Genomic DNA, 25754 nt, shown 5'->3' with positions numbered 1-25754 from the left:
ACAGCTGAATGAATATCTGGACAAACATTGTGACCACATGTAGGATCATTCACTGATACATCGAACAGTGTAACTGAAGCATCAGACTTTGCATAACATCTATGCTTACAGATCCACAAGCATCACCCAGCCATTTCAAAACAACATACCAAGCAGTGACCATTCATTTTCTACAACTTGCACTCCTTCAAACAGGCTTTAGCCAAACATGACACTATATAAAACCCCTCTAACCACTGTACAATGGTTCATGCCCAATACTGGTGTATTATGACACAACATTCAATGTCAACATTAATAGCCCTTTTGCCATGATATCCATTCACAGATTTAAACCAATCTTTATCCCAGATGAGACTGATAACGTTGCAGAGACTCCAGCTAACGACAAGACACTTTCTTAGTGTAATTTCACTAGGACACTGATTTCATCCAATCTTCCCTCAATACAGTCTGTGCCTCCGAGTAAATGTCTAGTCACTGCTCATTCTGAGTGCCATGCATGCTTCAACCTTAAGAATACAGGTTACTTCTCCGCCTCAATATTATGTAAAAATCAAGACCTATTTCTTTCAGACACTGTTTATAATGTATATGTTTTACAGATTTTTTCTTGACATCAGGTAATGCAGCATACTTTCTAAACAGATTAGAAGTATTTTGAATATTTTTGAACCTGGTTAGGGTTATTTAAAAAATTACAAAGAAATTGATGCAATTTTTTTTTCTAAAATGCTTCCTCAAATTGAGGTACCATTTAATCCAATGTTTTACATTTGAAGGAGACCAAATTTTTACCAGATTTGCATAACATGATGGGTGAGGTACTAGACTTATTTAATTCCATCTATTATGTATAGTACAAGGATAAAAAAATATTACATCTTAACATTTTAATTTTTATAATTTTTTTCCTAATAAAAATGTTATTTTTTTCAATAATTTAGTCGATTCTGCAATAAAGCTTAGGTCTAATACATAAAAATGGGCTATTGCAAGTTACAGAAAGAAATTAGAGCAATGCTTTATAAACTTTAGGAAATATATGTTCCTGAATTCCGAAAAATACAACTTGCGGGAAATTGCAAATGAAGATATGAGTCCAATTAAACTGTGCCTCAGAACATTCATGAAGCATAGTCTTCATCCTGCAGCATTTCTTCATCTTCAAGCTTCCTCTTGGCATTCCTTTTAGCACTTCTTGCTTCTTGATAATTTGAAGAACGAATCTTTCAGCATTATGCACCCGTTGTCTGTCACACACAAGCAATTGATCTTCCATATTAGAGCCACATTTTATTCCTAAATTTCTCAGGACTTCCAACCTTCCTGTCTCTCCATCACTGAAACATATCACTGCATCTAGTACACCAATTTTTAATGTATTTAGTCATACAAAAATTTTCTTGGGTGATCTTTCCCATATCCAGTGGTTGAAACTTTCATTTGTATTCTGAGTGCCCCTATAAAGACATTAACTAAGCAAAACAGGGTCACTCAGGTCTCTAAAAATTGGTTTTATTTCATTCATAACAGGCTTAGGAAGACAATGCTTATGATGGTATATTTGACTACTTTCTTTTGCTTTTTGGTAACGACACGAAGAATCTGCTCCTCTAGTACAAAGTCCGTGAACAGGCTGGTCATCTGTCGACAACTTATGGATGTAGGTGGCCCATACAGCTTTTCTCATTGCTGTAACATCATTCATAGGTGCAGTTCGTTTAATGGCCAGTCCATAATAACTCTGAAGAAGGTTTATTTCAGTTTTTGTCAATCTGCCTCAGCCAGACATAGATTTTTCATCAGATAGCAACTTTCCTTTCATTTCTCTTAGTAGCTTCCTCAATCTAGCAACCATCCTCTTTTGCACATGTCCACAACACTCCAGTTTTGTTACCAAGGAATCACCATTAAACATTGAACTCATTCATTTTATTGAAAGCTGTAGTCCCCATCGCCTAGGTACTTCATTATCGAACATTGTAAATGGGCACTGACCTCTGAAATATTTTTAGAGCTCCATTACACTGCATACCTCCATTGTAACTATCATAATTCTTAGAACACTGACGTTCAATATGCCCTTCAGTGTTACTATGTCAGGTGCGGCAGTACTTAGATAAGCACTCAACATCAACAACTTTTCCAGTCTCCAGAGAAGTAGCACTTACAGCACCATTCAAGGAATGATGTCCTTGATGTTGCCATGTCCCATCAAGTGCAACAGCAATGTCTCTGGTTCCACTAATATTTACAGTTTCTTCTACTCCACGTTTCATAGGTGCTTTAGAGACAACTGTCAAGGCACCTAAAAGTACTTTTACATACTTGCTGAATTTGGAGGAGGAGGAGCAGGAAGGTCCATCAAATCACAAAACATTTGAGCAGCTTTTTTTCCTTTTCCTATTGCATGCATTGCATACACTAACTTAAAATTCACTTCATATGAATTATACATAATGTTCGAAGTGATTTTCGAGGTAGATTTATTGCAGGATCTACACAGAACAACTAATTTTGATGCTAAACCCTTCCTGCTACTTTGTTCAGTTATTTCCAGACAGCCTACATCACATTGTTTACATTTCACCACTTCCTTTATCAAAGAAGATAAGATGCCCACATCAACAACAACAAATCCGCTACAAACATCGTCATTGTTAGCACAAAAATTTGAATCACCAGGAGGCGTGCCTTGTGTGAGTTTCTTCCCTGAAGAACTGATACATAGGTTACTTTCAACAGTGTGGCTTGCTTTGGTTGTGAACTGGTTACCACAGAATTTTCTTTTATTGAATTCTTTGATGCGTGGCATAGTTTGTATGTATTGCACACTAAAGGATATGTACTTCCACAAATATATGTAGCACTTGGGCAACAAACATTCAGAAACACGTGAACAAACTGCTTCAGTGAAACAAAAGTAAACACTAGCAAAGATAATCATTTACAGACACTAGAAACCTGCAGTGTTACCAACATATACAATGTATTGTATGTATAATTGCTGGAAACAGAAAGTTTACAGTTCTTTTTGAAATAATACTGATTTCTGTAACAAAAACATTGGTGGATCATGCACATTCACAGCTCTCATAAAGATAAGTGTTTAATTGCATAATAACAATTAATTAAGGTAATATTACATCATAAGTAAGCAAAGTAATACCTATTTAAGCTATTAATTGTAGGATTCACATGTTTTTTGCATATTTTCTGAAAAAAGAAAACATTTCATAGCCACGAGTTTTAGGCTAGGATTTGTTTATGTTGTGATATACTGTAAGTTACGTGATTATTTCAATAAACTAAAGTTTGTGTTGTTAGTGTATTCTTATACCCTTGATTCTCTAGTAAGAAGTCGAAGTGAAAAGTACCAAAGTAAGTGGAAACTTTATATAGTGTATGCTTAGTTCTTTGTTTCATCACGTAAACAATACAGATTATTTCTTTTTCTTTTCTCTAGAAGTTTTGAATTAGTATCTGAACTATAGGCCTAAACTTTCTAAGAAATGTAATATATTAATTGAATAGTCTATGAAGTTATTCTTGTTTTAATGCAGGCTAAAGCTAAAATTTGTTTGCCATGAGTGAGAAGTGTATGACTTGCAATAGGATTGTTAGTCCTGGGGTGCAGTTTGAGGGATGTTGCAGTTTCTTTCATGTGGGTGACTGTAGTGGCGTGGGAATTTTGGGGAAATAAACAAGGCTCATTGGTTGTGTAGGATTTGCTGGGGTGCAGTGTGAGGGTTGTTGCAGTTTCTTTCATGTGGGTGACTGTATTGGTGTGGGAATTGGGGAAATAAACAAGGCTCATTGGTTATGTAGGATTTGCTGTAGAGATAGGAAGATAGTGGAACAGGAGGAGAAGATTGCTGCCCTTCAGGCAGAACTAGATCAAGCAAAACAAGATCTGGAAAGGTTAAGGGGGGAGAAGGGAAAAGAGAGGTGGGAAGTAACAGTAGGTTATAGAAGAAATAGGAATAGGATGTTCTCAGACAATGTGGTTGTGAATGTGGAAAACAGGTTTGATCTGTTGTCACAGTTGGAAACTGATGAGCCACAAATAGATGTAGGAGTAGACAGGACACAACTTTCAAAAAGTATTTCAAAAGTAAGAAGTCAGAAAAATCTGTGAAGAAGCAGAAAATTTAGTTGTTAGGTAGTTCACATGGTAGAGGTGATGGCCAACTGTTGCAGGATGAACTAGGGTCAGGTTACCAGGTCACAAGCTTTTTTAAACCTAGTGCAAATCTGGGTCAGGTGATAGAGGATGTAGGTTCATTTTGTAAAGACTTTACAAAGGAAGACACCATGGTAATAGTGGGTGGGGCAGGCAACAGCATAAATAGGAACCCTAATTATTCAATTGAGAGTGACCTGGTAAAGATAGCTTCAGCAACAAGCCATACTGGTGTTGGGCTTGTGTCTGTTCTGAGGCGCCATGACCGGCCTCATTTTAACTCTTCTGTTAGGAGAGTTAATTTAGAGGTGGAATGGCTGCTTGGATCAGATATGAGGTCTCATATCGGTGTGGTTCCTGTTGACTCTATCAGCAGGTGGAACTATACTAGGCATGGCCTTCACCTCAACAGGAAAGGGAAGGGAAACTGTCTGGGCTAATAGCAAATAACTTAAGGGGGGGCACTGTCACAAGTGGTAAAGGACCAGTGGTTACAAGTGACAGATCACCAGTTTTTTTAGTGTAGGGAGGGCAGAAACAAAAGATGTTCAGAGACAGGCTGAAAACGACATTCACATTGAGAAAACAAGCAGCCAGAAAGCAAATTTTAATGTACACAATTCATGCAGACAGCCTCTGATTGAAACTGAAGATACTCAAAAATTGGCAGGAAAATTAGGTTCATCCAGTTGTAATTCAGCCAATGCACAAAATCAGGTATTTCTATTGCATCAGACTATTTGAGGACTAAGGGGTAAGCTTAATGAGTTGTTTATTTGTGTTGAAGAATTAAGAGTTGAGCAAACCAGTTGATATAATCTGCCTCTCTGAACATCATGTGACCACTGGTATAGATATGTTAAATGTTATAGGATTCAAGTTAGCATCTTATTTCTGTAGGTAAAATATAGAGAAAGGAGGAGTTGCCATATTTGTCAGAAACTGTTTAGACTTCAAGAATATTGATATTAATAAATTTTGCTCAGAGCAGCACTTAGAAGTTTGTGCAACAGAATTAGTATTTCATAATAAGTCCTTTATAATAATAGGTATATACAGATCACCTTCAGGAAATTTTAACCTCTTCATAAAAAATCTGGAAGCTCTGCTGTCCCAACAACAAGGAAATAGTGATTGCTGAGGATTTTAATGTGGATTTATTGCAAAGCTCGGTTAGTGAACAATTATTGCAGTCAGTAACACTATCATTCAATTTATTTCCTACTGTGAACTTTGCTACTAGGAGATGTAAATGGTCTGAGACTGCTATTGATAATGTCTTTGTAGACAAATCTAGGGAAAAAAGTCATATCACAAAACCAATAGTAAATGGGCAATCTGATCAATGCATGCAGTATCTTGTGTTAAATGTTGAAACTTGTCAGGATAAAAAAAATCTGTTAAATCTGAGTACAGGAGGGTAATAAATAAGTCAAAAATTGAGAAATTCAAGAAATTGCTGAAAGACATGGACTGGATAGATGTGTACAATACGTCTGACTCAAATGGAAAATACAAAGTATTCATTAATAAAGTTGCCTCCACTTTTGAAAATAGTTTTCTCCTAAAGGTAACTCAAATCACACAGAAATCAAAAAATAAACTGTGATTACACAAGGAATAAAGATATCATGTAGGACAAAAAGGAGACTGTATGTACTATCAAGGAACAGCTCTGATGTTAGAATTGTAATGTATTACAAAGAACACTTCAAAATATTGAAGCAAGTAATCCAGAAATCGAAGCAGCTTTATTATGAAAAAAAGATAATGACATACATAACAAAATAAAAACTGAATGGGATATTGGGAAGACAGAGACAGGTGGGGCCAAAAAGGAAGAGGAACAGATAGCTCTAAAAATAAACGAGACTCTGGTAACAAGTACATGTAGTGTTGCAAACGTATTAAACAGTACTTAATTTCTTTTACTGAGAGCTTGGGGTTATCATGTTCAGTGAACAGTGCAATGGAGTATCTGAGACCAGTCTTCAAAAATAACTTCAGTAAAAAGGAAATGACACTCACGTCTCCCAAAGAAGAAATCCCTGAAATCTAAGGATTCCAGTAGGTATGTAATCAATCAGTGGAACATTTCCAGGCTGGCTGAAATATATTGAAGTTAAGCCTCTCTACAAGAAGGGGGATAAAGAGATACCATCAAACTATCGACCAATTTCACTTTTGCCGGCTTTCTCAAAAATATTTGAAAAGGTTGTATTCAAGCATCTGCTTAAGAATCTGACAGCAAATAATATATTGTCCAAGTCACAGTTTGGATTTTGGAAGGCTTCTGATATAGAGAAAACTATTTACACTTATGGTGAGAATGTACTTAATTCATTAGATAGTAAATTAGAGGTTACTGGCATTTTCTGTGACCTGCCAAAAGCCTTTGACTGTGTGAACTGCAGCATTCTCTTAATATTATGGTGTCACCAGCAATGCTGCGAAATGGTTTGAGTCTTATCTATCTAACAGGAAACAAAGGGTGGTGTTGTGAAATACCTGTGCAGTAAGCAGTCAGGCTTCATGTGACAGGGAATTAATTACATGTAGTGTTCCTCAAGGTTCCATCTTCAGCCCATTGCTTTTTCTTATGTATATTAATGACCTCTGATCAGTTACATTACCAGATGCTAAGTTTGTTTTCTTTGCAGATGATACAAACATTGCAATAAGTAAGAAAGCAAGTACAGATTTAGAAATAGCTACTAATCAAATTTTCACTGACATTAATAAGTGGTTTAAAGCTAATTCACTGTCATTAAACTTTGAGAAGACCCACTATATGCAGTTCAGAATCTGTAAGAGGTTTCCTTCCAGCATGAGTATAAATGTTGTGACTCGCCGATCTTTCAAAGTGCTGCCGCGCAGTTACGTGCATCCTCCACATGCGGCGCTGTCTGCCAGCCATACAGCACCAGCGCTACCTAAGCGGCCGGCCAGCCAGCGGCTGCTAGACTTGGACTCAGTTATGATTTGACTGTTAAAGTGTACACATGTCTTATTCTGTTTATTTGATCTGTGACTTTCATGTATTGCGTCTTCCTCGAAATATATTTGTTCAACTTGAAGTTATAACAATTGGCGGCGAGGTAGTGACTTTTCTTTTCCATCGTTGACCCACATGTTTCCATGGCTACTTTAGAGCAGCTATTGCAAGGTCTCATAGAACAGCAAACGCTTCTCACAAATGTGATTCGTGATTTTGCCGTGGCATTGAATGCGGGGCATCTCTCGTCATTTTCTCTACCTACTTTTCCTCCTTACGACGAGATGGCAGAAGACTAGTCTGATTACGAAAAACATCTTCGACAGCACTCCTTGGCATTTCATGTCGCAGATGAACAAACATGTAAGTCTCTGTTCCTTTCATGGATTTCACCTCAAATGTATCGGTTCTTGTCGCAATTGGCTCCTTTGGTAGATCCTGCATCTTTGTCCTTTGCTGAAATGTGCTCACTTCTGTCCATCTATTTTCAAAAGCAAATGCATGTGGTAGCCTCTCGTGTTGCCTTTTATCGTTGTTAAAAACAACCGAATCAATCCTATCATGTTTCGGCTGCTGAACTTCACAGCCTCAGTAGAAAGTGTCAATTTGTTACTGAAGTTCACAAAGAATCCTACACCAATTCCATGGTACGGGATGCTATTATCCGATCGGCACCCGACAAAGAAGTTAGGCAATGTGCCCTTCAGTTGGCAAATCTGACTCTAGATGAAGTCCTATCCATCACTCAGTCTTTTGAAATTTCTCGCGCCGCTGGAGCGCAAATAGAGGCATGGGGCGACGTCGGGGAAATACAACCTCTGTGCGATGTTGACGAAGCATGTGGCGTGTCCCCGCCGGCTGACGTGGCTGCAGTACACTCCCAAGCGCAGCCTCGGCCTAACCGTAAACAAACCTTTAAGAAACTGCAGCAAAACCCACGGCAACTTCCTTCATGTCCGCCTTGTTTTACGAAACATTCACAAGAAGATTGTCCACAACGTTGGGCCGTGTGTCACAAATGCAAAATAAAAGGGTCATGTGTCATCTGTTTGCACATTCGACCGCATACATGATGTTCATGAACATGACGCTGATTCTGATTCTGTGTTGTCTGTCAATTGTACTTCTTCCCTTTCAGGGAAGTTATTCCTCACTGTCCAAATACTTGGTCGAGATGTTCGCGTGCAGGTGGATACTGGTTCTGCTGCCACTATCATCAATTCTCAGACGTATCTTCAGTTGAGTTCTCCAATCCTATCACCTGTCACTAGGCAATTATGGACTTATAATAAACAGAAGATTTCTCTCTTGGGACAATTTGATGCTGAGGTATCAAACAAATCTGTCGTTCGCACTGTTCCCATATTTGTGGTCGACCATAGTAACGGGGAGAATCTTTTTGGTTTCGATGCCTTTTGCGTTTTTGGGTTCTCCATAGATGACTCTGTCAATATCGTCTCTGATGCTATTCCTTATGCTCAATTGGATTCCTTGTCGATGACATTTTTGTCCCTTTTTTCTCCTGGGTTAGGCCGTGCAAACGACTTTGAAGCTCATATCACGCTCAAGCCCACTGCTCGGCCTAAGTTATTTCGGGCTCGCCCCATTCCTGTGGCCCTTCGTGATCAGGTCAAATGGAAACTGGGTTGTCTCACTGCTTCAGGGGTCTTGCTTCCTGTCACTTCCAGTGAGTGGTCCTCTCCTGTCGTTGTTGTTGCTAAGCCAAATGGTGATATTCGTCTCTGTGGCGATTTCAAAGCCACTGTAAATGCTCAATGCCTTCTCGACACTTACCCTGTGCCTCGACCTGAAGAATTGTTCACTAAACTTTCTGGAGGCCAGTATTTTTCTAAACTTGACCTGTCAGAAGCTTATCATCAACTTCCTTTCGACACTGCTTCCCGGCAGTTTCTGGTCCTTAACACGCCTTTCGGCCTCTGTCAATACCAACGATTGCCATTCAGGGTTGCCAGTGCCCCTGCTCTCTTTCAGCGATTCTTGGAACAATTATTGCTCACTGTCCCTGGGTGTATAAATTACCAAGATGACATTGTTGTCACTGGCTCCACCACTGATGAACATCTTCAAAATCTCCGCACACTTTTTAATGCCTTACGGACTGCCGGTCTTAAGAGTAATCTTCAGAAATCAAAATTTTTTCAGGCATCTATCACGTACTTGGGGTTTCAACTCTCTAGGGATGGTATTGGTCTGCTTCAGCAACCTGTCGCTGCAATCGATGCCCTTCATCGCCCTACATCTGTTAAGGAACTGCAGGCCTTCTTGGGGAAAATAGCTTACTATCACAAGTTTTTTCCGTCTGCTGCTTCGGTGGCTCAGCCGTTGTACCGCCTGTTGCATAAAAATGTGCCTCTTCACTGGTCCGCATCATGCGATGCTGCTTTCCAGAAACTGAAGACTATGCTGAAACAGGCCCCGTGCCTGGCTACTTATCGACCTGGCCAACATATTGTTCTTGCCACGGACGCCTCTCAATATGGGGTTGGTGCAGTCCTTGTGCACCATTTTTCTGGCGGTTCTGAACAACCCATTGCTTATGCCTCCAAAACAGTCACGGATGCCCAACAAAAGTATTCTCAAATTGAAAAAGAAGCTTTGGCCATTATTTGTGCTCTTCGTAAGTTTGGTGTTGTTCTCTATGGATCCAAATTTCATCTTGTTATGTATCACAAACCACTTGTTTCCTTGTTTCATCCATCAACATCACTTCCCGACAAGACTGCACACCGCCTCCAGCGTTGGGCTCTTTACTTGTCTCATTTCAATTATGAGATTCATTTCCGGCCGACAGCTCAACATGCGAATGCTGATGCACTGTCTCGCCTTCCCATGGGTCCTGATCTGGCATTCGATAGGGACGAACTTTCGTGTTTCCACCTGGATGTTGCTGAGCAACAGGTTGTGGACGGGTTCCCCATCACCGGGGACCAGTTGGCGGCTGCTACGGGTTCTGACCCTACCCTCTCCCGGGTTTTATGCTGTATTCAGAAGGGTTGGCCAGATCATCCATCTGCTAAGACTTCTGATCCGTTGCGGAACTACTACACTTTGTGTTACCACCTCACGGCTAGGGATGGTGTTATCCCCCTTTCCACCGAAAATACTTCGCCATGTGTTGTGGTACCTGCTTCTTTGCGTGCTTCGGTCTTGTGCCTCCTTCACCAAGGGCACTGGGGTGTGTCTCGCACAAAATCTCTATCGCACTGTCATGTGTACTAGCCCGGCATCGACTCTGAAATCGCACACATGTTCGCTGCCTGCGGCCCTTGTGCGTCACAGGCCGCCACCCCGAAGTCCTCTTTGTCACCGTGGCCTTCGCCTGAGAAGCCCTGGGAGCGTATTCATGCTGACTTCGCGGGACCTGTTTTAGGTACTTATTCGCTTCTCGTTATTGACGCCTACTCTAACTTTCCTTTCATTGTCCATTGCACGTCGCCTACCACCACGGCAACCACCAATTCTCTAGCTCGCATTTTCTCTTTGGAAGGCCTTCCCTCTACTCGTTACTGATAATGGCCCGCAATTGGCCTGTTCCGATTTTGCGGATTTTTGTGCCCATCACAGTGTTGTGTATGTCATGGCCCCTCTGTTCCATCCACAGTCAAACAGTGAGGCTGAACGACTGGTCCGCACATTTAAGGCTCAGATAAGGAAACTCCTGACTTCTTCTTCTGCTGATGATGCGCTTCTCCAATTTCTGGCTACTTACCGTTTCACCCCCAGGGGCGACCACATCCCGGCTGAGCTCTTACATGGCCGACAGCCCCGCACGCTACTTCATCTTCTGCGGCCTTCCACCTCACGGCCGCGGGTGCCTTCGCTTGGCCGGTTCATCGCCGACGACCTTGTATGGGTACGGGGATATGGCAGGCAGCCAAAATGGAGTCCTGGCCTCATCTTACGACACCGTGGCCGATGCCTGTATGAAATCCAGATGGACACGGGTGTTGCAGTGTGTCATTCGGACCAGCTTCGGCCTTGTGTGCTGGCAACGCCTGTTCAGGATGCCACTACACCACCTTCGGCTCTACCTGATGTTCGGGATACTGGAATCTCTCATTACTCACAACGCAGTCCTCTCACCATCATATCGGTGCCAGCACAAGAGCTGACGCCACCAGATGTGCCCATGCAGGAACCAGATGACCATCATCTGTCGGAGCAACTCTACTCGCCTCCTTCTCCTACAGATGCGGACACATCGCCCATGTCTCCTGTTATAACAACTGGACTTGCTGCAGTGGGCAGATTGGTGCATGAGGCCCCAGCAGATTCGACCCCCACGTCTCCTGTCATCTCGACCTGTTATCATCAGGGACACTTCCATCCGTACGGGAAGCCTCCTCCTCGAGACTTTACGGCCAGTCAAACAACACCTATGGACATTAGCAATCTACAGGCCATCCCCATCAAGACCTGTGCAAAAAATTCAAAGTGTTGTGACTCGCGGCCAGCCAGCCAGCAGCTGCTCGACTTGGACTCAGTTATGATTTGACTGTTAAAGTGTACACACGTCTTACTCTGTTTACTTGATCTGTGACTTTCATGTATCGCGTCTTCCTTGAAATATATTAGTTCAACTTGAAGTTATAACAATAACATATGAAGACATGCAGATCGAAGAGGTTGACAGTGCTAAATTTCTGGGATTACAACTCGATAATAAATTCAGTTGAGAAGGGCATACCACAGAATTGCTTAAGTGCCTAAAAAAGTCTGTATTTGCTGTGAGAATGATGTCAGATGTAGGAGATATAAATATAAAAAAAAAACTTGCATACTTTGCTTACTTTCATTCTGTTATGTCGTATGGGATCATATTCGGGGGCTACTCGTCAAACTGAGCAAAAGTTTTTAGGGTGTGAAAGCGTGTGATAAGAATCATTTGTCGTGTAAATTAATGAACTTCTTGTAGAAACCTGTTCAAGGAAATTTGTTTTCTAACCATTGCTTCTCAGTATATTTATTCCTTAATGAAATTTGTTGCGAGTAATACATCTCTATTTCAAACCAATAGCTCAATACATACTATCAATACTAGGAATAAGAACAATCTTCATAAAGATCTAAAATCACTTTGTTTGGTCCAAAAAGGGGTCCAATATTCAGGAACGCACATTTTCAATAAACTGCCAGCAACCATCAAAAACTTGGTGTCAGATAAAGTACAGTTTAAACAGAGTTTGAAAGACTTTTTGATAGGCAACTCCTTCTACTCCACAGATGAATATCTTAACAGAAACTGTTAAGCCAGCTTAAGTAAAAATATCTGTTAGGTTTCAGTTTTGACAACACTTGTTCACAACAGTCAAGATTGGGTATTTTGTGTATGATGAATTTATTAATAGTGCATAACAGTGTTTCATTCTGACACTGTGTTACTTCTGTAAATATTAGCTGTTCCAGTTTACTGCATTGTATTAACCTGTTTTGACTATCTCCTGACAAATGATCAGGGTAGTAAGTATGATAGTCAAATGTTTTATGTTATACTTTCTGACAAGTTCCACCCCCATGAGAATCATCTCGTTTCTTGTGTCTGTGAAAAGATAACTGAATCTAATGTAATCTAAATAAAGGGTAAAGGGGGCATGGTGGCATACATGACTGTAACTTTAAAATTAGGTTTATATAGGTCATTTTTCCATTTTTCATTTGAAACCCTATAATGTATATATCAGTGTAATCAGGAAAGACTATAGAATTGAATAAATTCATCAAATAATTTCTATTTTTCCATCATTTATAAGTATCCTGTACCCTTAAATTTCATCAATGGTTGAGATGGGCTTGGAAGGGGGGAATTAAGTGGAGCAACAGTTAAAAGGCTGGAGTTGCATTCGGAAGGACATCTGGCCATCCAGATTTAGGTTTTTCCATGGTTCTTCTGAAAAGAACTGAATCAAATTCCTTCCCCATTCTTGTCTTTTATGAGCACTTGCTCCATCTCTGATCATCCTTCCTTTGAACCCTTTTGTACAAATAGTGTTATTCTCTGTAGTTACTTTCTTTGATCTCAGAGCATCATCTATTTTTACATGTAACAGTTTAAAATGATTTTAGCTTTCTTTCTTCCTCTTACAAATATGTTATTTTAGTATTTATGTATGTTTGTGCTTGTTCTCATATAAATGCATCATCTAACAGGAATAAACAACAGCCTTAGTAGTGTTGGTTGAACAACATTGATTTCTTTCAGATATTATTTGTTTCTCTGAATAAAATACTTTTTGTGTCTGTAACTACAGTACTCAGAAAGGTACCAAATAGTGTGTTTTGTTTAATGACAAGAAATTGTATCATTTGCGCTCTTTCCTGTTCTAATCATGGGTACTGTTTTATGAATATAGTTAGTTACACATTTTTCTCTGCTTTTGTGATTGACGTAGGAGAGGTATGAAGACAATGTCATGGAGCTTTACCATTTTTTCAAAAAATATCTCTCCCTCCCCCTCTCCCTCCCCCTCTCCCTCCCCCTCTCCCTCCCCCTCTCCCTCCCCCTCTCCCTCCCCTCTCCATCCCCCTCCCCTTCCCCTCCCATCTCTCTCCCCCTCCCACTCTCCCTCCCCCAACCCCTCCCATCTCTCCCTCCCCCTCTCTCCCTCCCCCTCCCTTTCTCCCCCTCTCCCTCCCCCTCCCTTTCTCCCCCTCTCCCTCCCCCTCCCTGTCTCTCCCTCCCCCTCTCCCTCCCCCTCCCTGTCTCTCCCTCCCCCTCTCCCTCCCCCTCCCGATCTCCCTCCCCTCTCTCCCTCCCCCAACCCCTCCCATCTCTCCCTCCCCTCCCCCTCCCGCTCCCCCTCCCCTCTCTCCCTCCCCCCAGCCCCTCCCATCTCCCCCTACCCCTCCCATCTCCCCCTCCCGCTCTCCCTCCCCTCTCTCCCTCCCCCAGCCCCTCCCATCTCCCCTTACCCCTCCCATCTCCCCCTCCCCCTCTCTCACTCCCCCTCCCCCTCTCTCCCTCACCCTCCCCCTCTCTCCCTCACCCTCCCCCTCTCTCCCTCACCCTCACCCTCCCCCTCTCTCCCTCACCCTCCCCCTCTCTCCCTCACCCTCACCCTCCCCCTCTCTCCCTCACCCTCCCCCTCTCTCCCTCACCCTCCCCCTCTCTCCCTCACCCTCCCCGTCTCTCCCTCCCCCTCCCCCTTCTCCCTCCCCCCTCCCCCTCTCCCCCCTTCCCCTCTCCCCCCTCTCCCTCCCCTACCCTGTCCCCTCTCCTTACCCTTCCCCCTCTCCTTACCCTTCCCCCTCTCCAGCACCCCGCCCCCTCTCTCCCCCCCTCCGTCACCCCTCCCTCCCCACTTTCTCCCCCCTCTTTCCCCCTCACACCCTCGCCCCCCCCCCCCAAATTAGTTTCTGTGCATTTATTGCAACTAAGTTTCAACCCCTTGCTATATTCTGAGGTACAAGCATAAAGATAATTATTGATATGGTGTAGAAACTTCCACAAACTATCTGAAGGCAGCATACAAGCCAGGAAAAGGGTGACCACTGCTGACAAAGCAACAATACTGCCTTGTGTCTGCTCCCTTTAAACCGTGCTGGAAGCAATGAGATTTCATGCACAAGTAAATATGAACATTTCACACAACAAACTGCCAGGACATTACACTGGTGCAGTATAGTTTATTATATGTAGTATGACCATTCCAGAACTTCAAAGTGTGTGGTAGTTGCCCACAGTTCCATTTATGCATCTTAATAAGTAGAAGTTTTGTAACTGAGGTGTCATAATCCACATCTAATTTCTTTGCTTCCTGCCAAAGTGATGGTCTTCCAATTACAATGGCAACCTCATAATATACCATTCCTCGCCTACTCTCCCATTTGATGATGCCTGTGAATGGTCCAGAGTGTAGCATGCTTGCAGTTTTCTTCTTAAACAACTGAGGATATTTCTTTAGCTTGTTACATTTGTCTCACAATTATGAATAATAATAATAATAATAATAAGTAACAATCTAACTAACTAATCTGAAAAACTAGCCTAAGAGATTACTAAAATTCACATGCTTTTTTTTCCAGGATGTTATTTTGAAATCTGTGCTAAACCCTGTTGTCAGACTTTTATCAACAACACGCACAGTATTTCCATCTGGTGCAGCAGCACGTTCAGCTGTTGCTCGGAAATTTGCTGATGCCATTTATGTTGTTGCATTGAGGATCGGTCAAGAGATGTCTCGACGCCATCTAGCAGTACCTCTACTGCAGAGATTTTTTCTTGCCTTCGACAAAGCCTTCATGCGCTGTGCACTCGATGATTCATTACAGGGTGCCCAGTCTGTGAATTCATCTACAAAAGAAGCTGCTACAAGGTATTTTATTGAATGTTCTTGCAATTTCACTTATTGACCCACACAAAATTAAAAATCAGTATTCATTTTGATTTCTTCATTTTTAATTTGTAGATATTCCTATTTGTAAACTTTCTAAAGAAGTTTATTGTCTGAATTTTTTCACATATGTAAGTATATTTTGCTGGTATATAGGGCGATTCTCTGATGATGATACGGATTTTCAGGGTTGATGGAGAAGAGTAAATGTATTAATCTGAGGTGAGGAACTCTGGTCAGGAAATGACAGAGTCAAAAGTAGTAAATGAAAAGCTGACAATGAATTTCTCCTTCTGCAAGCTCTTTGCTTTTCAAATTTTAGTAGGAAGTATAACTGACCAAAACTAGGCAAAAGAAGTGCAGTCAACGTGGCCTGTAAAGTGCATAACTCAAGAGCTGTAAATAATTGTTCGTATTTGCTAGTATGAAGTACATTTCTTCTACTGAACAATTGCCCATAGCTAGGTTGGCATTTTAGAGTTTATGTGTACTAGACAATTTTTTCTTATTTTGGTCCATACTCCCTCCTCCCAAAATGTGAAAATCGAAGAGGTAGCAGAAGAAGAGGTCCAGTGCAAGAGGTATCAGAACGATTTTCAATTATAGCTTGTGGCTTGGTCACTTCCTGACCAGGATCCCTTAGCTCAGATTGATTTACCTTCTTCATCATACTTGAAAATTGTGGTGACAGAGTGTCTCTGTCCTTTGGCTGTGCTTCAATCAGTAAGATGACGTACTCTGACCTATAGTATGTTGAGCACCATGTTCCAGTATACATATACCACTGGAATTGTCAAACAAAGTAAGTGTGTTGGTGAATGATTTGGCACACCATCAGCTATCATCAACAGTCTCAACCATCACAAATAATACAAAAGTTCTGTCAGTCACTATATAAACAAAATATATTTTCTTTCTTGTATGTACACAGAGTCCAAACTTCTCAACAAATTCTTGCTTTCCATACTGTTTTGCCATTAGTAATTAGTTGTACATATATAGTGCTCATACTGCATTCTGCAGCAACTATATACTGTGAAAATGATAACCATGGTTGCATCGTAATTGTACTGTGTTGTAACTTATTAGTTTTCTCATGGCTAGGTTTGGTTTAAGGCCTAGACTAGTTGGGGGGAAATAAAAATTCATCAATACAGTTAAAGTGGAATCACAGTTTTATTATTTCCCCATATTCTACTTTTCTTAGTCATATATTTCATGATTTTTGATGTTTATTGTTGTTGTTGTGTCCTTGTTGGCATGCTAGTATCTTGTACCATAGGAATCAAGGGAGAGGATGTTGTTTGAGGGCCACTATCCTCTTTCTATGAAACAACTGCACACATGTATTAACATGGTTCTTTATCTACTTAAACGGATAGCTGCTACCTAACTTTACAGCGTCCATGTGTTGTGGTACAAGCTCCTCCAGAATAGTTCATGTCAACCTCACTGCTGGTGAATTACAAGTCCCACTATGTGATGAATGACAGTCACCAAACTGGAGTGCGAGTTGGTGTGTCAGTGACTGAGCTAGTGACGGAGTGACTTCACTGGTGACTGAGACTGAGATAGTAAGCTAGACCGACTCAGTTAGTGACTGAGACTGCAGCCCTCAGGTCAGAGGCAGTGATCTAAATAATTGCGGTCTAGAAGGGGTTGACAGCACATTGCTTGCAATCTGTCTTTGGCCTCTCTCCTGATAGATGATCTTGAACCAGCATCTACTATCAATCTTTGTGCTACATCTTTACTGATCGGTGTGGTGGTGACAGCATGTTCCTCCCCCCCTCCCCCCCCCCTCTTGAAATGCTGCACCGTTGTTGTGCAGGGAAGATGCGAATAACAACGGGGAGGGAGTCAGGACTGTGGACGTTGAGATGAGCTGGAAGCCGTGACTGTGGAGGACAACGTACTCCCGACCATACCCCATCATCTGGCTTGCGAGGCAACAGGAATCTCCTCTGGAAAATTGCTGCCAGGGCACATGTCCAGGCCTGAGGGCATGACCTGGGGCGGTGACGGCGATGGAAATGGTCGGTCCAGGTCCATTGGGTCTGTGAGCGGGGATGAGGGTGCATTGTCCATCTGTTCCTCCTGGGGTCCCTGGTGGCAAAGGACATGTGGTCCCATGAGGCTGTGAATCTGAGGAAAGAAAAGCAGCAGAATCATGGGGCAAATGACATGCATGAATTTGGTTATGGTGGTGGCACTGCCAACCATCAGGACCTTCAATAAAGTACATAAAAGAGCCAGTGCGCTCCTGGAACATGCCTCTTTTCCAGTGCCCACAGTTGACATAAGCCCTGGAAAGAACAAGATCATGTGGCGCAAAGCGATACTTGCAGGCCATTGGCAGCGCCGGATGCTGCGGTGGATGTAGCAAGTGGAACAGCATCAGATGTTGGCAGCCGTGCAGAAGTTCCACCAGTGATGGTACGTCTCATGGGTGGAAGCAATAGGAGGTGAGAATGAGTTGCAGTGCCTATTCCCATGTGTAAGTGGTGTGAATCTTGGCCATCTGTTGCTTGAAACTGTGTATGAAGCATTCTGCTTCTCCGTTGGACTGGGGGTGAAACGGAGCACTTGTTAGATGAGGAATACCATTTCATTCATGAAACTGTTCAAAATCACATGAAGTGAACTGTGGTCCATTGTTTGACACAAGTATTTCTGGCAAACCTTCTATGCAAAACGCTTGAATGGTGCTATGTGATGTGGTTGAAGCCATAGGCACCGCAAAAGGTAACTTGCTAAAAGAGTCTACCACATGAGGCAATGAGTGTTCCAGAGTGGTCCTGAAAAGTCAGTCTGCACTAGTTGCCATGGCGACTGAGTCTTACGTCAAGCTGAGAATATCTGTGGTGGATCAGATTGGTTTTTTACGCATGCAAGACTCTGTGATGTCATGTAATCAGTATGGACATTCATGCCCTGCCAAGTAGAGTGCCAGTGCACTAACTGTTTGGTGCGAACTATTTCCCAATATCCCTGGTGGAGCAATCACAACACATTCTTTTGCAAAACTTTGGAAATAAGCACATGTGATTGTCCACTGTCATTTTGAACTAGAATCACACCCTGTTGAATTGTAAGGTTATGCTGAAGTGCAAAATATCAGCGCACAACTGAGTTCTGGATACTGTTCAATCAACAAGGCCAACACATGCAAATGTAAGACAAGAAAATCTTGAGATCAAGGTCTGCTTCTGTGGCCTGTGCAATTTTTCTGTAGTGCAAGGGAAAAGATTGCAGCAAATCTGAGTCCTGTGCATCAATTTGGCAACAAGATGCAGCAGATGCATCAAAATCAGAGTCGGGGCCAATCGGAAGGTTGAGCTAGAGCGTCTGCATTGCCATTCTGTGTGGTATGTCTACACAATTTCATACTGATACTGCAAGAGCAACAAAGCCCAACATTGCAAATTTTGAGCAGTGCTTGTGGGAACCATCTTTGACAGATGAAACAAAGACTGCAAAGGCTTGTGCTCTGTCACTAAATAAAACTTGCAACCATACAAATAGTGCTGGAATTTTGTCACAATGTACACAATAATGAGAGCTTCTTTTACAACTTGAGAGTAATTACACTGAGTTTGAATTAACAACTTTGAGGCAAAAGCAATAGGTCTGTCTTGTGCACCAATTCTGTGTGAAAGCACAGCACCGATTCAGTAGGAAGAAATGTCGACTTGCAAATCAACCAGCTTGGCAGGGTCAAAATGCACAAAACATGTCACTAAGCAAAGCATTTTTGAGTTTACGAAATGCATCTTGACAGTCAATAGTCCACACAAAAAATAGTTTTTGCGATGCAAGTGATGCAATGGAGCATTGATCTGAGTGGCATTTGGTATGAACCAAATGATGTATGTTATCTTGCCTAGTGCTGACAGCAGTTCAGATACATCTTGAGGAACAGTCAGATCACAGATTGCAAGAAAATGAGATTGGAGAGGATGCACACCTTCACTGTTTATCATGTGACCTAAGTACTGTAGTTTGTTTTGAAAAAAGACACGCGTTTTGAGGCAGCACTTGAGTCCTGCTTCTGACAACACTCAAAAAAGAGTATGCAGATTGGCAGTATGCTCCTCTGGTGTATGACCTGAGACAACAATATTGTCAAGGAAGCTTGAGCAAAATGGCACTTTTGCGGTCTGCTGAGCCAAGTAACATTGAAAAATGGCAGGTGCGGAAGCACTGCCAAAAGGCAAATGTAAATACTTGAACAGGCCTAAGTGTGTACTTATAACAAACACTTTCTGTGGTTCTTCATCCAATGGAATTTACAAGTAGGCAACACACAAATCTATCTTAGAAAAGTAACTTCCTGCACCAAGCATGTCCATGAGTTCCTCAGGGCAAGGTAACGGATAGGTGCCAACTGCTGTCTGTGGGTTGACTGCAGACTTGAATTCAATACGGATGTGAATGCTACCAGAAGGCTTAGGCAACAAAACTAAAGGACTTGCCCACTGACTAGCTTGAATAGGAGCAATTACACCATTATCTTGCAATTCTTTCAATTCATTGGCTACTTTGTCTCTTAAAGCAACTGGAATGGTACGGGCCCGGATAAACTTAGCCTGTGCATTATCTTTCAATGTAACATGTGCTACAAAGTTATTAGCTTTTCCCATGCCTTCTGAAAATAGTTCTGGAAATTCTTTAAGCAAGTTAGCTACATTGTCTTTTGGTGCAAAAGCAGATACGGAAAGTGCATGTCCAACAGATGCCGATGTGCACATAATGAACTTTTGATAGTATTGTCAGTAACATGCTCAAGACAGAATTTTTCATTAGCACTGTCAATTACTCTGTGCACTGATCTACACAGTGTGTCCCAGTTCCATTAGAACTGTGACTATAAAAAGTGTTCACGAAAGCATTTTAAAAACATTTTTAAGCAGTCACTGTAGTCCTTTTTTTGGAAGTGTATTTAGTACTGGATAAAATAGTCCCCCATTCGGATCTCCGGGCAGGGACTACTAAGGAGAACATCATTATCAGGAGAAACAAAACTGGCATTCTATGGATCGTAGCATGAAATATCAGATCCCTTAATCGGGCAGGTAGGTTCAAAAATTTAAAAAGGGATGTGGATAGGTTAAAACTAGACATAGTGGGAATTAGTTAAGCTCAGTGGCAGGAGAAACAAGACTTCTGGTCAGGTGAATGAAGGATTACAAATACAAAATCAAGTAGGGGTAATGAAGGAGTAGGTATAATAATGGATAAAAAAAATAGGAGTGCAGGTAAGCTACTATGAACAGCATAGTGAACGCATTTTTGTAGCCAAGATAGATATGAAGCCCACGCTACCACAGTAGTACAAGTTTACATGACAGCTAGCTCCGCAGATGATGAAGAGACTGAAGAAATGTATGATGAGATAAAAGAAATTATTGAGATAGTGAAGGGAGATGAAAATTAAATAGTCATGAGGGACTGGAATTCGGTAGTAGGTAAAGGAAGAGAAGGAGAAGTAGTAGGTGAATATGGAATGGGGGTAAGGAATGAAAGGGGAAGCCACCTGGTAGAATTTTGCACAGAGCATAACTTAATCATAGCTAACACTTGATTTAAGAATCATGAAAGATGGGGCTGTGTACATGGAAGAGACCTGGAGTCACTGGAAGGTTTCAGGTAGATTATATAATTGTAAGATAGAGATTTAGGAACCAGGTTTTAAATTGTGAGACATTTCCATGGGCAGATGTGGATTCTGACCACAATTTGTTGGTTATGAACTGTAAATTAAAACTGAAGAAACTGCAAAAAGGTGGGAATTTAAGGAGTTGGGACCTTGATAAACTGAAAGAACCAGAGGTTGTAGAGTGTTTCAGAGAGAGAATTAGGGATCAATTGACAAGAACAAGGGAAAGAAATACGGTAGAAGAAGAATGGGTAGCTTTGAGAGATGAAGTAGCGAAGGCAGCAGAGGATCAAGTAGGTAAAAAGACGGGGGCTAGTAGAAAACCTTGGGTAACAGAAGAGATATTGAATTTAACTGATGAAATGAGAAAATGTAAAAATTCATTAAGTGAATCAGGCAAAAGGAATACAAATGTCTCAAAAATGAGATTGACAGGAAGTGCAAAATGGCTAAACAGGGATGGTTAGAGGACAAATGTAAGAATTTAGAGGCATTTATCACTAGGAGTAAGATAGATACTGCTTACAGGTAAATTAAAGAGATCTTTTGAGAAAAGAGAACCACCTGTATAAATATCAAGAGCTCAGATGGAAAACCAGTTCTAAGCAAAGAAGGGAAGGCAGAAAGGTACAAGGGTGATCTACATGAGGGCAATATTAAAGAAATGGAAGAGGACGTAGATGAAGATGAAATGGGAGGTATGATACTGTGTGAAGAGCTTGACTGAGTGCTGATAGACCTAAGTCAAAATGAGGCCCGGGAGTAGACAACATTCCATTAGAACTACTGATAGCTTTTGGAGAGCCAACCCTGACAAAACTTTACCCCATGGTGAGCAAGATGTATGAGACAGGCAAAATACCCTCAGACTTCAAGAAGACTATAATAATTCCAATCCAATAGAAAGCAAGTGTTGACAGGTGTGAAAATTACCAAACTATCAGTTTAATAGGTCACGACTGCAAAATATTAACAAGAATTCTTACAGACAAATGGAAAAACTGGGAGAAGCCGACCTTGGGGAAGATCAGTTTGGATTCAGTAAAAATGTTGGAACACGTGAGGCAGTACTGACCCTATGACTTACCTTAGAAGATAGATTAAGGAAAGGCAACCTACATTTTTAGCAGTTGTAGACTTAGAGAAATCTTTTGACAATGTTGACTGGAATACTATCTTTCAAATTCTGAAGGTGGCAGGGGGTCAAATACAGGAAGTGAAAGGCTATTTACAATTTGTACAGAAACCAGATTGCAGTAATAAGAATCGAGGGGCATTAAAGGGAAGCAGTGGTTGAGAATGGAGTGGGACAGTGTTGTAGCCTCTCTCCAGTTTTATTCAATCTGTGTATATGGGCAAGCAGTAAAGGAAACAAAAGAAAAATTTGGAGTAGGATTTAAAATCCATGGAGAAGAAATAAAAACTCTCAGTTTTGCTGATGACATTGTACTTTTGTCAGAGACAGTGAAGGACCTGGATGAGCAATTGTACGGAATGGACAGTGTCTTGAAAGGAGGATATAAGATGTACATCAACAAAAGCAAAACGAGAATAATAGAATGTAGTCGAGTTAAATCAGGTGATGGTGAGGGAATTAGATTAGGAAATGAGACACTTAAAGCAGTAGATGAGTTTTGCTGTTTGGGAAGTAAAATAACTGAGGATGGTCAAAGTAGAGAGGATATAAAATGTAGACTGGCAATGGCAAGGAAAGTGTTTCTGAAGAAGAGAAATCTGTTAACGTCGAGTATAGATTTAAGTGTCAGGAAGGAGTGCAGCCATGTATGGAAGTGAAACATGGACAATAAATAGTTTAGAGAAGAAGAGAAGCTTTTCAAATGTGGTACTACAGAAGAATGCTGAAGATTAGGTGGGTAGATCAAGTAACTAATGAGAAGGTATTAAATAGGATTAGGGAGAAGAGGAATTTGTGGGCAACCTGACTAGAAGAAGGGATCAGTTGGTAGGACACATTCTGAGGCATCAAGGGCTCATCAATTTAATATTGGAGGGAAGCACGGAGGGTAAAAATCATGTAGGGAGACCAAGGCATGAATGCACTAAACAGATTCAGAAGGATGTAGGGTGCAGTCATTACTCAGAGATGATGTATCTTGCACAGGATAGAGTAGAATGGAGAGCTGCATCAAACCAGTCTCTGGACTGAAGACAACAACAACAACAACAACAAGAACAACATTTAGTACTGCAGTACAGTTTTGTTCTATGTCCTTAACTGCATCATAATGGTGTCCTTTCATTGCCAGCTTCAATTTGAGGAACAATCAGAAGTCGAGTGGGGCCAAATATGGCAGGTGATCAAGGACTGCAATCTGTTTGCTGGCCAAAAATTCACACACGATCTTCACTTTGTGAACTGGGGGTGGTGGTTTGGAGAAGCCACCAGGAAACTGCCTCTTGTTATTCAGCCATATTCTAAGAATTTTTAATCACAAACACAAAACTTAACAAGAAACTTGATGTTGCCTCACTGCTTCACCTCCATTTTCCAATGAGAGTCAGATGCATACTGTTATATTCGCAGCCAGGACTCCCACTGCAGTGACCTTGTACACAGCTGTTGTTGAAACTTCAAGGGTTATAATACTGATGCTGCCAAGTGATAGCATTCCAATTTGGAATTTCACACAAGCAGTCCTAAGAGAACTGGTACACGCAGTGTATAACTCATTGCTTCCTTTATTGTTGAACGATGTTTGCCAATAAAGTTAGTTTCTCAGTTGAGACAGTGGGATCAGCTGCAGTGTTTGCTTTGCATGTTTTCACATAGAACGTCTAGCCTGTGTCTCTTATTAATGTATAGCTATGCCTGAGCGTAGCGTTTCTCACAGAGTTACTGACTCTGTTTTTGTTCTGCTTGTAGTCAATGTGATATTCAGGAGTAAAACAAAGTAACTGTCTGAAAGGGAAAGGAGGTCATCTCCCAAGCTATCTTTTGTGACTCTGCTTTGCATTCAGATATGCTGATGCCCTTAAAGTTTTTGTATGACCAAGTAATTAGTTGCAGTTTCTTTCTTGGACATCCTAACGAGTACTTATGAAATTAACGTCACAGGTGGAGTTGGAGAACAAGATCTAAAGACTGAAAAAAAAAATGCACTGATTGTTAATTCGCACATTCTGTAGACGTTCAACCTGAGTGTAAAAAAGATCCACACATGAATTTGTTATGTATTTACTCATTAGTAGTAGAGTAAGAAATGCACACTAGCACTCAAAATATAATTGCCATGAGAACAGGGCTGGTTTAAGGTGATGCAAGCCGTTGCTTGGGGTGCTAAGCTAAGAGGGGCACCTGTGATACCACAACTATACTATTTCTATACAAAATATCACAATTAGTAGCATCCAACTGGGTGCACCCAAGTGCAAGATTTTGATACGGCATGTAATGCAATTAGTAGTAAAAACTAACCCAGGTGAAAATATACAAGGGAAAAGGAGGGATGGGTGTGGCACCAAATAAAAAGTCACTTGTGCAGAAAAATGTTCCCAAACAGAGTCTGCTTGAGTGTTAGAAATTCCTTGAAGCTTACACAGACTGATCTTCATGTTAGATTCCACTAAAATTTTCCAATTACGTTTTTGCATCTTCTTCATTAATTCATAAGAATGGTGATGGTTCAAAAATGATACTGAAAAATCTTGATGAAACTGCTGTGAAAGCTGACAGTGAGATAATGCACAATAATGCTAAGGTGATGAATACAGAAACTGGTGGGGGGGGGGGGGGGGGGTGATTGACAGTGAAATAGTTGGGAGTGTACACAGATTCAGGTATCTGGGGGATAAAATAAAAGGTAAGCTACAGATGAACAACAACATAACAGACAGATTTCAAATACTGCAGAAACTATGAAGTGCTGTAAAGAAAACCTATTGAGGCATATCAAATTGCAACATTCTGTGCTGATATTCATAAATGCTGCCTGGCCTACAACTAAGACTACTACTAAAGTATCCCATTGTGGGATGGTGTGCACAGGAAGCAAGATGATGTCCAGATAGCATTGAACAGTGGGAGTTTATTTTACAACAAAGCAAACACGAAAACATGAACAACAGAAAATAGATTCTCAATGAAAGGAAAATATGCGATCATCCTGATCTGTGAGGGGAACTGTTATGCTTTAAATACAGTTCCACAAAGGTGTGAGAGAAAGCACACAAGTGATGAATTCTTCTCGGGTTATCAGCCGAGTGGTGGTATTGTCTAGTCGCAATGTTTCAATTAGTTTCGTACCCATCATCTTATGGCGAAGTGACACTTCAGTGGATTATGCCAAGAAAGACAGCAACCGCCTATGACACACAATCTGTCACCATAGGGTACTCTGCAAGGTCAGGATTGTTCACATTGGTGGCTGCACTGGCGTAGTTTTGGTGTGCAATATGAGAAACTCATTGGTATTGCTTGGATTCATGGTCAGTTTCTAATTTGGTTTCAGAATTCATATTTCCGGAGCTGCAGCAGGCAGTGGTCCTATAATGACCATCTTGTGTATGGATACTAGAAACCAGTGGTATTATGTGGCTTCATGG

At 41.3% G+C, this 25754-nt stretch overlaps 1 protein-coding gene across 1 annotated transcript in view; it reads left to right on the top strand.

Annotated features, from left to right (window-relative positions):
- Positions 1-25754, top strand: part of LOC124805125 (WD repeat-containing protein 81) — a 303608-nt gene that overhangs the window by 207647 nt on the left and 70207 nt on the right. Inside the window, exon 19 of the mRNA XM_047265582.1 lies at positions 15225-15514. Within this exon, the coding sequence (XP_047121538.1) occupies positions 15225-15514 (290 nt within the window). The remainder of the gene's footprint in view (positions 1-15224; positions 15515-25754) is intronic.

The sequence above is a fragment of the Schistocerca piceifrons genome, chromosome 7, assembly GCF_021461385.2.
Source record: "Schistocerca piceifrons isolate TAMUIC-IGC-003096 chromosome 7, iqSchPice1.1, whole genome shotgun sequence".
In the NCBI taxonomy this organism is placed as follows: Eukaryota; Metazoa; Arthropoda; class Insecta; order Orthoptera; family Acrididae; genus Schistocerca; species Schistocerca piceifrons.
The sequence above is the reverse complement of the archived record's forward strand: the minus strand, read 5'-3'. Positions and strand labels throughout refer to the sequence as shown.